Genomic DNA, 14,944 nt, shown 5'->3' with positions numbered 1-14,944 from the left:
TAGGCTTCTGGCTAACCTCCAAGTTTCAGTCTCATTTATAAGACAGTTTAAATAGACTAACTTTTATCTTAGTGTTGAAACAAGTCAGTGGTTCAAACATAGAGAGCACCAATGTCCAGGTCATTAAGAAAGCAAAGGCAACTCTTCCTACATTAAGAATAAACACAAGAGCATGTCCTGCAGGAACCTCTTTTCTCTTCCAGTCTCAAGTAATCGAATTCATTTCCCCCCCAGGGCAAAGACCACCACATTATTTTGAGGTACCAAAAAGACAACAATTATGGACTGCAAATCATAGGTTCAACCACCACGAAAGTCAAAACTTTATTTACTTGTTCTTTGAACAAAATTCAAATGGTCTTACAAAAACAATCTCAGGTACATACCCACTGTAAGATTTGCTAGCTGTGGAGGAAGATCTGTCGTTACAAGTCTATGTCTAAGAATCTGATTAAGCTGATGAAGTGTAGCTTGTTTCTCAATTTTGGTAATTGGGTCTGGAGGAATAATTTTGTCCTACAAAAAAACAATGAACAATATATTTTAAATAATATACAAAAGATGTTAATGTTTACCTGCACCTGACTGTACACCTGAGTACTTCTTACTGTACTCAAGACAATCACAACACTCATTTCTGTTGTTTGCATCCAAAAATAGTGACTATACATCTGAGTGTCACTAATTCTCAGTCACCTTGCTAAAACCATGTTCTTCATGGTGCTCCATTTATGAGACCAAGTTAATGTCACTAGATGACTTCCTCTGTTTCCTAAATGTACAGAATACAATGGGAACAACTCATTCAAGTACCACAATACATTTTTTAAGCACTTCCAAAATACCACTGCTATGGAGTCATGTTCACAACTACTCACTCCCAACAAGGACAGGGAAAGGGAAGGAAATGGAGAAAAAAGGAGAACAGGAGAAAAAAAGAGATTCCCCAGTTCAATTGACCCCAATTTATTTCAAACTATCACACTTTTACTTGTAGAGAAAATGAAACTACATGAACTACTTTTTTTTTTTTTTAATTGGTTTCTCCTACACTGCGCTCTCCAAACTCAAAGCCTTTAACTTTTCTGAATAAAGGGGCAAAACACTTACCCTGATGCAGGTTGGAAGCCGTGGATAAGAGCCAGTAGTCAGTACATCAATAGCATATGGAATAGCAAAACTAGGCAGGCGTGCATGGACCAGGGCATCTCTAGCTAAGGAGGCCAAGCGGTCAGCAGTATCCACAAATAAGATAGCTTGCTGATCTAAAAAACTTGAGATCATCTTTAAAGCAAAAGGTAAATACATTATTTACTCACTCCAAAGCAAACTTAAAAAATTAATATTGGTGATTTATTATTTATTGGATGAAATACCAAGAGTAAAAATTATTCTAACAGACTTCTAGTGTTGGATAGCAATGAAGTAGTTAAAATCATGGTCTTCCAGACTGCCTTGACCTAAATTTTAACTCGGTAATTTACTAGCCATGTCCACTTGGGCAAAAAAGTTGACCTTTCTATGCCTAAGATGATGATGATGATGATTCTTCTGCTGCTGCTTCTTCTTCTTGTTCTTCTTCTTCTTCTTCGTTTGTTGTTTGTTTTTTGGATTTGGTTTTTTTTTGAGACAGAGTTTCTCTGTATAGTCCTGGCTGTCCTGGAACTCACTCTGTAGACCAGGCTAGCCTCGAACTCAGAAATCCATCTGCCTCTGTTTCCCAAAGTGCTGGGATTACAGGCATGCGCCACCACAGCCTGGCTTAAGATTTTCTTCTTGAGACAAGAGTTTCTCTGTGCAGCCCTGGCTGTCCTGAACTCTGTAAAGCAGACTGGCCTCAAACTCAAGAGATCTGCCTGCCTTGACCTCTGCCTCCCAAATGCTGGGATTAAAGGTGTGTGCCACCACTGCCCATGGATATCTCATGTAAAATAGAGATGATTCCCAAGCTAATGAATGAAGTTGTTCTGAGGGTATTATATACCAAACCTTCAGAACCATGCTTAGAACACAGGAAACAGGACAGATTGCCCAATATGAGATCTAGGCCAACTACCTGTCCAACACAGAAATTCTATCAGTTTTCTAGTCAGTTCAGTAATAGAGTCATCACAGGGCTGAAAACTGCCTCCTTCAAACCTTTAGTTCTGTTTTACATCAATATCTAACATTCCTTTCTTTTATGTCCTTCAAACAGGTTTCTGGTGAACCAACTTAAAACCAGTCACCCAGAATTCATTTAATAGGGCATCATACATAGACAATGTTCTTTTTTACAGTTACAATTGCACAGTTGTTTTATTGTTTTATTTCTACAACTTTAGAAAAAGAACCAGGTAGTTAGTATCACCTTAGAGATGAGAAAATTGATTCACAGGTAAAGACTTTTCCAAATAAATATAGCTTAATAATAGAGAAGCTAGAACCAGAAAATGGGTTTTCTTCTTAGTTTTAGACCCAGCATGTATCTTGAAATGTTACCTTACTGATGCAATGTTCTATCAATGTCACCAATTCTAACTTCTTATTTATAGCCATGATACTACTAAAACAGTCCCAACTGAACCCATTTTAACTCTGATTTAGGCATTTTAAGAAACTTGTCACTCAGGTGAAAACGTTCTTGAGACCAAGTTAAGGGAAAAGAAAATCAGAGACCTCCTTCTGGGAGGATGAGAGATAAACTGAGATATCAGTTTATCCAGCCTGCACTATTCCATTGGTGTAATGAAACACAAACTCAAAATACACTAACCACAGTACACTGATTATTGGTGTACAAAAGTTTGCAAATTTTAACTTCCCAATCACATTCATAGACAATGGAAACTTTTCTCCCTTAAGGATTTTCTTTTTAAATTCTTAATAATGTATTTATTTGTGCATAGGTGTTTTGTCTGCAAGTATGTCTGTGTACCATGTGTTCTAGTTTGCACAAAAAACCCAGAAGAGTGCATTGGATCCCCTGGGACTGGAGTTTCGGATGTCTATGAGCTGCCAGGTGTGTGCTTGGAATCAAACTGGGTCCTCCAGAAGAGCAGTTAATGCTCTTAACCACTGAGCCATCTATCCAGCTCAACCTCATACCTTAAGGAAAATTTAACATATAATACAAAAAACACTCTACCCCCAAAAACTGAGTGTGGTGGTAGTAAGTACATATCTGTAATCTCAGCACTCAAACTAAGACAAGAGGACTGATAGTTTAAGGCCAACCTAAGCCAAATATGCTTTTGGTCAATATTACATAGAAGGGTATATTAGCTTACTCAGAGACAGAAAAACAGGTCTGACAAAATTGGCCTACTGCTGTCATGGGCTAAACTGCCAAAACTAAAAGTATGCACTAATGTCGATAAAAAATTATCCGCGGCCCCCCCCCCCCCCCCCCGTGTTCTAGTTTGCTTTCTGAAACTGTGACAAAACCCTCTGATCAAAAGCAACTTAGAGGAAAGGATTTGTACAGCTCACACTTCCACATCTTAATTCATCATTAAAAGAGGGCCAGATAACTCAAGCAGAAGACACAAAGGCATGCTGCCTGCTGGCTCACTCACAGCTTATGTTCAGCTAGCTTTCTTATATAGCAGGACTTAGACTTTTCTTATACTACACAGGGAAGATTACCCTCAGTGGGCTGAGCTTCCCATATCACTTAGCAATCAAGAAAATGTTCCAAACATACGACCAGAAGCATATCTGATCAAGGCAATTATTCAACTGGGGGAGTGAGTTTTTCTCCTCCCAGGTTATGTGAGTTTGTATCAAATGGACAATAGAAACTAACAGGACATGCTTCAAAAAGCAAATCTATATTCGAGAATTTTCCAGAGCCCAACTTTATGATCTTTTTCCTCCTTTCAGTTTGGCAACTTTCACAAAAGTTTTTGTTATAATAATAAGGCAATCTAGTGAAACAGGCTAAATAAAGACTAAAGCAGGCTAAAACTGAGGTGAAAATGTCAAGAGAAATCATGTCAGAAATACAACTGTGCTGTAGATTTCTTTGTAGACTAGGACTTTTGTGAAATAAGAACCCTCACCAGCTTACAAATAGAAAATTCTCCGTTTTCAATTTACCAGAGTGCTAAAATAAATATACTATGGTACCATCAAGCCAGGTAGCTGTTCATTTTCTTTCTTTTGGTTTTTCAAGACAGGGTTTCTCTGTGTACATCTGACTGACCTGGAACTCAGTCTGTAGATCAAGCTGGCCTCGAACTCACCAGCTTGTTTCCCATGTGCTGGGATTAAAGGTATGCACCACCATTGCCCTGCTGATTTTTTTATGTAAGAAGCTTGATAAACTACAGAGAACTTTTGAAGCTCTCAAATTTAATCTATCCAGGTCCAATTTGTTAATCTGCTTTAATTTATGAAAACTAGGAACCTTTTAAAAAATGTCATTAAGGGCCAGGCAGTGGTGGTGCAGGCCTTTAATCCCAGCACTCGGGAGACAGAGGCAGGTGGATTTCTGAGTTCAAGGCCAGCCTGGTCTACAGAGTTCCAAAAAACAGCCAGGGCTACACAGAGAAACCCCGTCTCGAAAAAACAAAACAAAACAAAAAAGTCATTACATAATAGAATGAAAACCAAAAAAGGAATATGAGAATCATTGTCAAGCTATTTATCTCTGTACTTCCTTTCCATGTACAAATTTAACTGACAGCAGCTAGACATATAGTTGATCTTGTAGAGCTGAGCCTAAAAAGGGAACCTCAATCAAAGTGGGGACATGTTGCATTCATTTCAGGATTCCATTTACTACTTAATCGCCCTTTACAGTATGAACTCTTTAGGAGTGATTGAAGTAAAACAAGAGCTAGTATTCCTCACTGCTGTGGTGAACACCAAATCATATTCCCCAAGTTCTCACACTGAACTCACCCAAAGCCACAGGTTATCATCTTCACATTCTTAAGTTAAAACTTGGTTGGTTTTTGTTACTATCATTGTGTGGAAAAAGCATCTGTTGCCAAGGCTGGCTTCAACTGATTATAGCGGAGGATGATCTTAAACTTCTGATCCTTCTGCTTCCACCTCCAAGTGCTGAGATTACAGGGCAAACATAACTATGCCTGGTTTATGCAGTGCTGGAAATTGATGGAATCCAGGGTTTTCTACATTCTGTAGAAGTACTGTAGCAATTGAACTACATCCCCAGCTCCCTAAAACATTTTTAGGGATAGATTTAATCTTTATTACTCTTAATTCAATGAAGTCACTTCTTTGAATTAAGAGTTAATTCAACAGTCAAAAGTCTCTGGGAAAGCAAAAATCCGCTTTATTCAAGTCTTTTCCTGCTATCCCTTATAGCCCACACTCAGTAGTTTTGGAGCGTGAGTAAATGAACAGGAACAAAAAACTGAACTGATACATGCTGTCATCAGTTCTGTGACCTTGAAGAAGCCACATATTTTTTAGAAACTTAATCATCTCATCTGTAAAACAGAAAATACAGACTCTGCCATTCTCATAAGGACATCAAAAATCAATAAGCCAACTTTAAGAGAATCTTCCTGGGGCTGGAGAGATGGCTCAGTGGTTAAGAGCACTGGTTGATCTTCCAGAGGTCCTGAGTTCAAGTCCCAGGAACCACATGGTGGCTCACAGCCATCAGTAATAGGAACTGACATCCTCTGCTGAGTGTCTGAAGAGAGCTACAGTGTACTTGTATATATTAATAAATAAATAAATAAATAAATAAATAAATAAATAAATAAATAAATAAAGCAAGCCAAGCGGTGGTAGCGCACACCTGCAATCCCAGCACTCTGGGAGGCAGAGGGAGGTGGATTTCTGAGTTTGAGGCCAGCCTGGTCTACAGAGTGAGTTCCAGGACAGCCAGAGCTACACAGGGAAACCCTGTCTCGAAAAAAACCAAAACCAAAAACCAAAATAAAAAAAAAAAAAAAAAAAAAAAAACTTTAAAAAAGGGGAAAGGGGGATCTTCCTAACCCCAAAGCAGTACTTCTCAACCTTCCTAATGCTTCCACCCTTTAACACTATTCCTCATGTTGTGGTGACCCCATAACTGTATTTTTGGTTATGAATTGTAAATAGTTTTGGAGATAAACATTTGCCAAAGGGGTCTTTGACACACAAGTTGAGAACCACTGCTCTAAAGAATCAGGATTTTTAAGCTAACCTTTTCTCCTCTTTTAGTTCCTCTAGTGTTCTATCTAAAGTCTCCTCATGTAAGTCTTCTATGTATCTCCTCCTCTTCCTTTTGGTCAAGTGTCCATGTACAATTCCTAACCTTGCACAGATACACATTATGTACTATCATAAAGGAGTGTAATTACTGACATCAGTAATAACTTTGAAATCAACAGATGTTAAAGTTAAATTTCTAAATTATGCATATAACATTTAAATGTATTTGTTTTGAGACAGCATCTTGCCATGTAGTCTCTAACCTAGACCTCATGGACCATCATTACACACACTCCTGGTTGCTAAAAGCATAGGCATATGTTATCATGTCCAACTCTCAAAGTTATTCTATACAAAGTAAAATCAAAAGTTTAACTCACCGCACATTTTTCTACTTTGCCAGCATCATTGGCCCATTTTACTAAAGCTAATAATCGAACGAAGAGTTGACGTGTCCGGCTAGCAAACTGTACAATTTCTATTTTCCTATAAAATAAAACAATTCTCATCTGTACCAGCACATTATTTTTCACAACTTGTTTCATCCGAATTTAAAAAAAAAAAAAAGCATGTTTATAGGTACAGTAAAATTAACCTAAAATGTTCACATAAATATTAATTGTATCTCATTTTTGTGTTCTTCTCATACCTTTACCACAGAGCAATAAATCCAATAGGATTTTTTTCACAATGAATTACAACATGAAACTATTTTATTATAATAAATGATTCCTAAAATATACTAAACCTATGGATATGTGGTCAGTCCATATATGTTAGTCAAAGTTAGGAGCTAGAAAGTATAAACTGCATAACTGGAGTTACTGGTAATTAGTTACCATTTTGGTTAGAGGAGTTGAAACATATTCTTTACCACAACTTGAAACTATGTCCTTTCTATAAAATCAAGGATTATTTCCCAACTTACAGAAGCTTAACAAACAAAAACAACTCAGATGAATTTCAATGACAAAGTTGAATATACTACCTTACCCAAATTAAAGACAGTATACTGACTGGTGAATGGTACGTCTGTCCATACCTATTTTTATACTGTATTCATTTCTATACTTTTTTCACCCAGCAATCACCAATATTTCTCATCTCATAAAGCTTTAAAAATGTCATTAAAAAAATTCTCTACCCTCTAAATATTAGCTAGACCTCTTTACTTCAAGACCACTACAACTGACAATCATACCTCTCATGATTTAAGACACTGGAAAAAATTTCAACATGCCAAGACTAATTAATAACAAGACCCAGAAGAATACTAACCTCCAAGTGCAATTGAAGCTATTTATTAATTTAATGTGACTTTTCAATGGCCTACACATCCAACCAGCATCTCTCCATCTTACCAATAAGATCACCATGATGCAAGGCACCCACCTAAGTTTTCACTGAAGTCTATTGCTGACTGAATATGTCAAAGTCAAGCTGCTATTGAGAGTGTGATAAGACCACACACAACCTAAAAAAAGGCTTCCTTAAGAACAGTCAGCACCATGATTACTGGAAACAGAAAGGAAAAACCCAAGGGCATACTTAGGGCTCTTTGTCAGTGTCTGTCAAGGATTATTGAAGAAAACAAGCAAGACTGAGACACGGGTGTTAAAAGTACATTGAGAGCTGAGAGAGCTAGGTCTGTAGCTCAAGAATAGAAGGCAGCAGCCCGGGGCAGTGGTGGTGCACGCCTGTAATCCCAGTACTTGGGAGGCAGAGGAAGGTGGATTTCTGAGTTCCAGGACAGCCAGGGTGACAAAGAGAAACCCTGTCTCAAAAAGCCAAAAAAAAAACCAAAAAAAAAAAAAAAAACATACAGTACCACCTGGCCACCCCCCGACCTCAGGACTTGGAATCCCAGCGCTGTCCCTCTCTTACCACAAGCAGCAGGATTTATCTGATAGTTTTCCCCTAAATATTCTCCTCTTTCAGAAAGATGCTCTTTCTCTGTAAACTACTCTAATGTTTTCTGATACCACACTGTCTCAACTGATAGCATGCATGTGTCAGTTCTTCAAAAGTCCAGTGTTCATTCTTACTCCACAACAGGCAGAACAAACCTAGCTTGTTTCCTTCTTTTAAAACTCACCAGTGAAGTCACAAACCGGGTTAAGTTTTAATTGTGTCTTCCAGCTCTCTTTTTTTATTCCTGTATAAGTCTATAAATAAGGCATTTGGTGTTGGTAATGGAGAGGTAACCACTAATGAATACAACAACCCCCCCCCAATAACTTGGTCTTAAAAACCAAAACCAAGACACATAGGTAGGATCAGAAATATTACAACTTAGCCTTATATTATAGTATCAATTTAAATCCCAATAACACAATCTCCTTAAATCTCGTTCCTTTGACCTATGCAAACCTAAGTGTTAAATTTTAAGCCTAAGCTTAAATAGATTCAAAATTTTTCAACTATAAAATAGCAATAACAGAAGACTAAAGTAATGTGCTAAGAGGATCTAACAGCATCATTACAGCAACTGGTAAATTAACAGCCAAGTTGCCCAAAGCCAGTCAACTCAACTTCCTTTATAGTCTATACAGTTATACATTTTCCTATTCCTCCCAAGGACTTACCTTGGTCAGCCATCAATAAAGGTTTAAAAAAGAAAGGGTCTACATCCAAATACCAAGAACACAAAAAATGCATTCCCTGATGCTCCCAACAAAATACACAGTCCTAAGTTTCTTAGGACCTAGGTTCCTTCATCATCAATAAATAGCACCATACTCATGCGCAAAGTAAAAAAAAAGTCAATAAGGAGACAGATTTAAGTGTTTTCATACTCACCTTTCCACATCAGATTTCCTTGGTAATCTAAGAGGAAGAAAAAAAGTTGATTAAATATATGCTTGCCTTCTCAAAATGTGATGATGGTCTTTATTCAGACTATGTTTGGTATCTTCCATGTTTCAGAAAAATTGAGAAACAGTAACCACAGGCTCAAGTAGCTGCTAACTCTCTGCACTGATAAGTTAGCAACAATATGGTTGAAAAGTAAAAACTGAAAAAGCAACATTTCTTCCCATTCAAAATGTTTCAGAAGATACTGTGTAAACCTTCAACAGTTGAAAAGCTCAAGTCCTGGGGTGTAAGGTGGTGCATACCTTTTGACCCCAGCACTCAGGAGTCAGAGGCAGGACGATCTATTTCAATTTAAGACCAGCCTGATCTACATAATGAGTTCCAAGACAACCAGAACTACATAAGAGATCCTGTCTCCAATAAATAAATGCCAGAGGCAGAAAAAGTATCTTTTAAGAGCAAATGGCTACAGTTGTAGAACTAGTGATTAGTTGTCGGCGTCTCTGAACCTGTGAACACTTTGACTCTTAGCAGTAATCCCATTATGTTGTGTTATAGTAGGTGAATCTGGAAGTTAAGGGTGCAATCAAGGTTTTATGGCAGTTATGAGTTTGCATGGTAGTTAGATGGACTTATATTATTTTTTAGGAGCTCCACTAGTGTTTATTTATTTTTTCTAGTTCTCCAGTACTGATGGCTAGCAATCTGTTAACTTTCTCTTTGATAAATTATATTACTCTATTAATGCTTGGAAGGTTCCAGTCAGATTTCTGAACCCCCGCATTCCAGTATCTTCTGGCTCATGGTCCAAGACTCAATTGCCTGAGCACCTGTCAAACCTGCCCAGCATGGTTTAATCAGATCCTGAAAAATGCACCCAGCTGCTTTTAATGTTCTCCCCGCCCCCACACACACACAGCGCCACCCAATATGTGGCAAGCAGGAAAGGAGGGCAAACTACTAAAGCTGTCTTATTCTCAGGGAAGACATGGAGGTGGATGGAAGCTACAGGTATGATCAGAACGACAAAGAACCTGGGCAGGGAGCTGGGGTATATATAGGTCAGTGGTAAAGCACCTGCATAGCACATTCCAGGGTTCAATACTGAGAGGAAAAGGGGGGGGGGGTTTAGGACACTGATGAACAACAAGCAGAGGTCCAGGGCAGGGGAAGGTTTAAACTAAGTAGAGTCTGGAAAGGCTAGTATATCACAAAACCAAGTGGAAATTAAGGGCCTATTACAAGGCTACAAAAAAAGAACTAGATATGGTACCTCATACACCTAAGATCACAAGCACTTGGGAGGCCGAGACAAGCGAACTGCCACAAGGCCAGCCAAGGATACAAGTAAGACCATCTCAGGCTGGGCGGTGGTAGCGCACGCCTGTAATCCCAGCACTCTGGGAGGCAGAAGCAGGCGGATTTCTGAGTTCGAGGCCAGCCTGGTCTACAGAGTGTGTTCCAGGCCAGCCAGAGCTATGCAGAGAAACCCTGTCTCAAAAAAAGGAAATAAAAACGACCATCTCAAAGACTGCAATAAAAGCAGCCCCTGGGGAAAAAAAAAAAAAAAAACCCTCACAGTACTCCCAGTGAAGCCTTGTTCTCAAGAGAGAAAAAAACCGAGGATTGGGGAATGGGGGCACAGTATCGCTCAGGGATAGAATAAGCCAGAAACCTTTCTTCCAGCTCCTAACTGCCCCCAGAGATCCTAAAGGATCAGCTCCCACCAAAAAGTCTGCACTTCTAAGCCAAAGGACAGGACTTGCTGCCTGCCTCCCTTTTCTCCCAATGCTTGCACTTCTATTTTAAATTCCTTTATGAAAATCTACCACATGGAGAAAAAGCTCTTACATGCAAATGATGAAAGGAAAAAGGCACAAAGCAAGCATATTTATGCCACTTCAGTAAAAGTTTATGTCCATTTTCTGATCTTAAGAGGTTAAAAAGCAGCCGGGTGTGGCGTCCACACCTTTAATCCCAGCCCTTGTTAGAGGCAGACAGGATCGGAGTTGGGAAGTCAGCCTGGTCAACAAACCAGGACAGCCAGGTAGGGTTACACCAAGAAACCCTGTCTCAAAAACAAACAAACAAAAAAGAGGTTAAAAAACAAAACAAAAAAAATAGAATATATGCCCCTAAAACGTTAAGGCAGAAAGTTTCAGCATGTTGGAGGTGAACAGTTATAAGAAAAAAAAAATCTAGATATTTGGTGCTAAACCAAATCACCTAAATATGCTGGCAGAAAAAGACACAAAGTTCTGTGCCAACCTGTACTACCAAAGAGCAAGACTGTCTCAAAAACAAAACCATGTCATCTTAGTCGGGTTGTGTTGTTTTAAGTATCAAGAATAACACTTGCTTTTCCCGTAATTATCAATGGTTTAGAGACACATGGCTGAAAATTCATTCATTCATGTACAAAATAAATGCCTCCAAGTACATGCCAGACATTGGTCTTGTCTTGCGGAAAAACAAAACAAATCAAAATCCTTGTTCTCCTGGATTTCCTATTCCATGGGAAAGGCGCAATATATTAATAACGTCTCAAGCAGTAAGCACTGTAGGAAAAAAAACACCAAAGGAGAAGAATGGGTGTAAACACTATTAAATGGGCAATTAGAAAAAGTCTTTGATCTATGTTATATGTGAGCTAAGACCTAAAGGAAATGAGAAAGAAAACAGCAAGTATTTCTGGATAAAGAACAAAGGCATTATCCAATTGTAAATTGTGTGAAGAACTATCAAGAAACATCTAGAAGGTTAGGGTGGGTAAAGGGAACAAAATGATACTTATTAGCACATGAATTGAAAAGGTAAAGTAGGTTAAACAGTTCTTAGGGCCTTACAAGTAAAAACAAAATAGCCATGCCCAGGTTGATACAGCAGTTCTAGTATAGGCTTGCTGTTCTTTTTTTTTTTTTTTTTTTTTTAATGTGTAGCACTGCAGAGATGGAGTCAGGACCTAGCAAGTGCTCTACCACTAGGCTACATTCCCTACCCAATGTATATTATTATTATTATTATTGAAGCATAATACCAGGCAGCCCAAGCTGACATCAAACTTCCTATGTTGCCTACAGGCTGTTCTTAAATTTCTGATGCTCCTGCCTTGACCTCTAAAGTGCTAGGGCTACAGATATAAACTACTATATTTATAACCTTTTTTCCCCATGGTCTCTCTAATAAGAGAAGTGATTCTAAAAACTTTTTTTCTGTGTATTTTATTGTTTTTAAGTTTGTGTGTGTGTGTTTTCTGGACAGAGGTGGGGGGTTGGTCTGAGACAGGGTCTTATTATATATAGCCCTCAATGTCCTAGAATTGGCTATATATAGACCAGGCTAGCCTCAAACTTAAGACTGGCATGTACTTGGGGCCTCTGTGGGGATTAGAGCCATGCACCAACATGTTTGGCTGTGGAATCTTTTTTGAAAATAGAGTCTCACTTTGTAGTTTAATTCTGGCCGAAAGCTTGTGATGCTCTTGCTTTAGCTTCCCAAACACTTGAGGCCACAAATCTCATGTATCTCACTGAACACAGCTCCTGGGTTAGATACTGTGTTGTATGGACCCAGACACAGAATGTGGAATTCAGCTGAGATCTGGGCTTGAGATACGTTTAGGAATCCTACAAATGGTAGGGTTGGGGGACTAAAACCATATTATTCTACATCAATAAAACAGATCCCTCTCCATAAACTAAATCCTAAGAAAAATAAAACACAATTCAATACATTTCTACAAATTCTTTACAAAAAAATAATCATATGAGCCACGATCAGTCTTTTTACCACAGCTATGCATGGGACATATATTAAACTTTCTCTGGAATTCTTATGAACACATGCAATATACATACAAGAACAGCTAAACTTGACTGATATTTTCTCTCAGCCAAAAGCAGTTGATGGGTGGGGGGAGCGGGACACACACCTGTAATCCTAGCTCCTAGTAAATGTGGGAATCGTGTGTTAAAAACAAAATCTCAGCCAGGTGTAGTGGCTCATACTTGTAATCCCAACACGAAAGAGGCCGGTCGAGCCAGAACCGAAGGTTAGAGGCCAGCCTGACTATACAGGAAGAACCCTGTCTCGATAGTAATGAGAAAGAATAGTTTACCGCCACCTCTTTTGACAATGTTAACCTTTGTCTCATTCAATAAAATATAGTACATCAAAACTGAAAGAGAACAATGTACAAGAGTAAGAGTGAAGCCGTCCCTAATTCTTTTACTCATGAACAAATACTTAATTCTCCAGTAACAAAGTATCTCAAGATACATCCTAGCGTCTGCATACTAATGTATTTCTCTGGAAACCTGACGGAGCCTAACAAAAGGTAAAAGGTGGAAACTTTTATGAACCCCAGCTAGAAGATGCAAAAGAGTTCCAAAATTTCCCAATACCTTTTATCCACACACTGAACCATCGGCGCAGAATGCTGGTACTCTAAACGCATTAACACCCTAATCACGCCCCGAGGCATTTGGGTAACTAGCCCGGTGAAATCCGGAGGCTCATTAGAAAACAGTATGGTACTTTCACTACATCCATTAGGATTTAGCACGTTTTCAAATGTTGCAGAAAGACTCAGAATTCATAATGTAATTACTTTACACAATTAAAGAGAAACAACTACAACCTTCGTTTAAAACATATTGTCAAATAGCTGTAAAACATTTCTCTTCTTTGAAAATCCCGTTCAGTTCGAATTCTACGCAGTCCTCAATGCTTACTCTTCGATTTAGGATTTTTTTAAAAAGATTCCACATAAAAATTAATACAGTTCTGTTGGGAACTCAAGACAAAAATCCCACAATCTTCAGCGCAAGGGTTAACACGCGAAACTAACCAGTCTCAGTGCTTTCATCGTCAACCAGATTCCCCAATATCTACCTCCTCCCTGTCCCCAGAACCTAAACCCCATGAATTTCAAAATTCTACGCTCAGCAGCCTCAGTAAAGGGCAGGCAGGCGTAAGCCTCTATTGAAGGCGGGAAGGGCAAGTGGGGAGCCGGGAAGCAGGCAAGGGTTCGCAGCACTTACAAGTCCGTCAGCACCATAAGCTCCGAGTAGGCCCGGTGCAGCAGAAATTCGATGAGCGTGCTCAGCCGGTATCCGGGGCTAGCCGCAGCCGCAGCTGCCGCCGCCACGGCGGCTCCAGGCGGCGGGGGAGCCGGGACAGACGCGGAGCCGCTGCTGCTGCCACCACCGCCACCGCTGCCACCGCCGCCGCCAGGAGGAATCAGCTGGTGGTTTTCCAGCTGCACTGGGGCCATGGCGGCGCACAGCCCGGCTCGGGGCAACCGCCTGAGATGCGGCCCTGGAGCCTCCTCCCGGGCTCGGTGACCGCACCGAGGCGGGCGCGGGCAGAGAGGCCGCCGCCTAGCGCCAGGCCGCCTCTGAACAGGAAGCCGAGCCCAGGCTGCGGAGGCCCGCCCCCATGAAGGGCCGGGCCGGCCGGCCGCAGGGAGGCGAGCGCGGGTTGGGAGGGCAGAGAGGCGGGCCGGCCGCCACTCAGGGGGGGGGGGGGAAGCTTCCGCGACTGTTCAGCGGCCGCCCGGCCGGCGGGTTGCAGCGTCCATGTTGCTCGGCCGAGAGCGGAAGTCGCCAGGCAGAACGGAAGGGGAACCCGCGGGAGGCCCTTTCTAGAGGCTACCTGCAACCGTTCCCCGCGCTGAGCCGTTCTGGGGGGCAGGAGGAGGGGGTGCGTGGGAGCGGGGCGGAGCCGGGTGGTGTGTGGGCGGGAAAGCGGAAAGGGGAGGAGGGCGCCGCGCGGGGCCGGAAGCCGCGCCGCCAGTTCGGCAGCCGCGTCACAGTAACGTCAGCAGTCTCTAAGTGCTCCTTTCCCTCCCCTCGCCTTGGCGACTGCAGCGGGACGGTGAACTGAGGAGGGTTGGCGGTGAAGCCGCTGGTCTCCCCTCTTGGGGCCCCAAAAGGCGGCCGTAGTAGCCGCGCGCTGTAACTGTTCAACGCAC

The 14,944-nt window shown here is 40.8% G+C and overlaps 1 protein-coding gene across 3 annotated transcripts in view; it reads right to left on the bottom strand.

Moving 5' to 3' along the window:
• Med14 (mediator complex subunit 14) overlaps positions 1 to 14,648 on the bottom strand; it is an 86,585-nt gene extending 71,937 nt beyond the window's left edge. For 2 of the 3 annotated variants that reach the window (XM_052171851.1, XM_052171852.1), the window contains exons 1-5: positions 14,013 to 14,648; positions 8,956 to 8,982; positions 6,537 to 6,642; positions 1,111 to 1,284; positions 387 to 516 (exon numbers count right to left, since the gene is read on the bottom strand). In XM_052171851.1, the coding sequence (XP_052027811.1) occupies positions 387 to 516; positions 1,111 to 1,284; positions 6,537 to 6,642; positions 8,956 to 8,982; positions 14,013 to 14,245 (670 nt within the window). In that variant the 5' untranslated portion in view covers positions 14,246 to 14,648. The remainder of the gene's footprint in view (positions 1 to 386; positions 517 to 1,110; positions 1,285 to 6,536; positions 6,643 to 8,955; positions 8,983 to 14,012) is intronic. The other variant, XM_052171854.1, reaches the window with a different exon arrangement.
• Between the last annotated feature and the right edge of the window lie 296 nt (positions 14,649 to 14,944).

The sequence above is a fragment of the Apodemus sylvaticus genome, chromosome X, assembly GCF_947179515.1.
Source record: "Apodemus sylvaticus chromosome X, mApoSyl1.1, whole genome shotgun sequence".
Lineage (NCBI taxonomy): Eukaryota > Metazoa > Chordata > Mammalia > Rodentia > Muridae > Apodemus > Apodemus sylvaticus.
The sequence above is the reverse complement of the archived record's forward strand: the minus strand, read 5'-3'. Positions and strand labels throughout refer to the sequence as shown.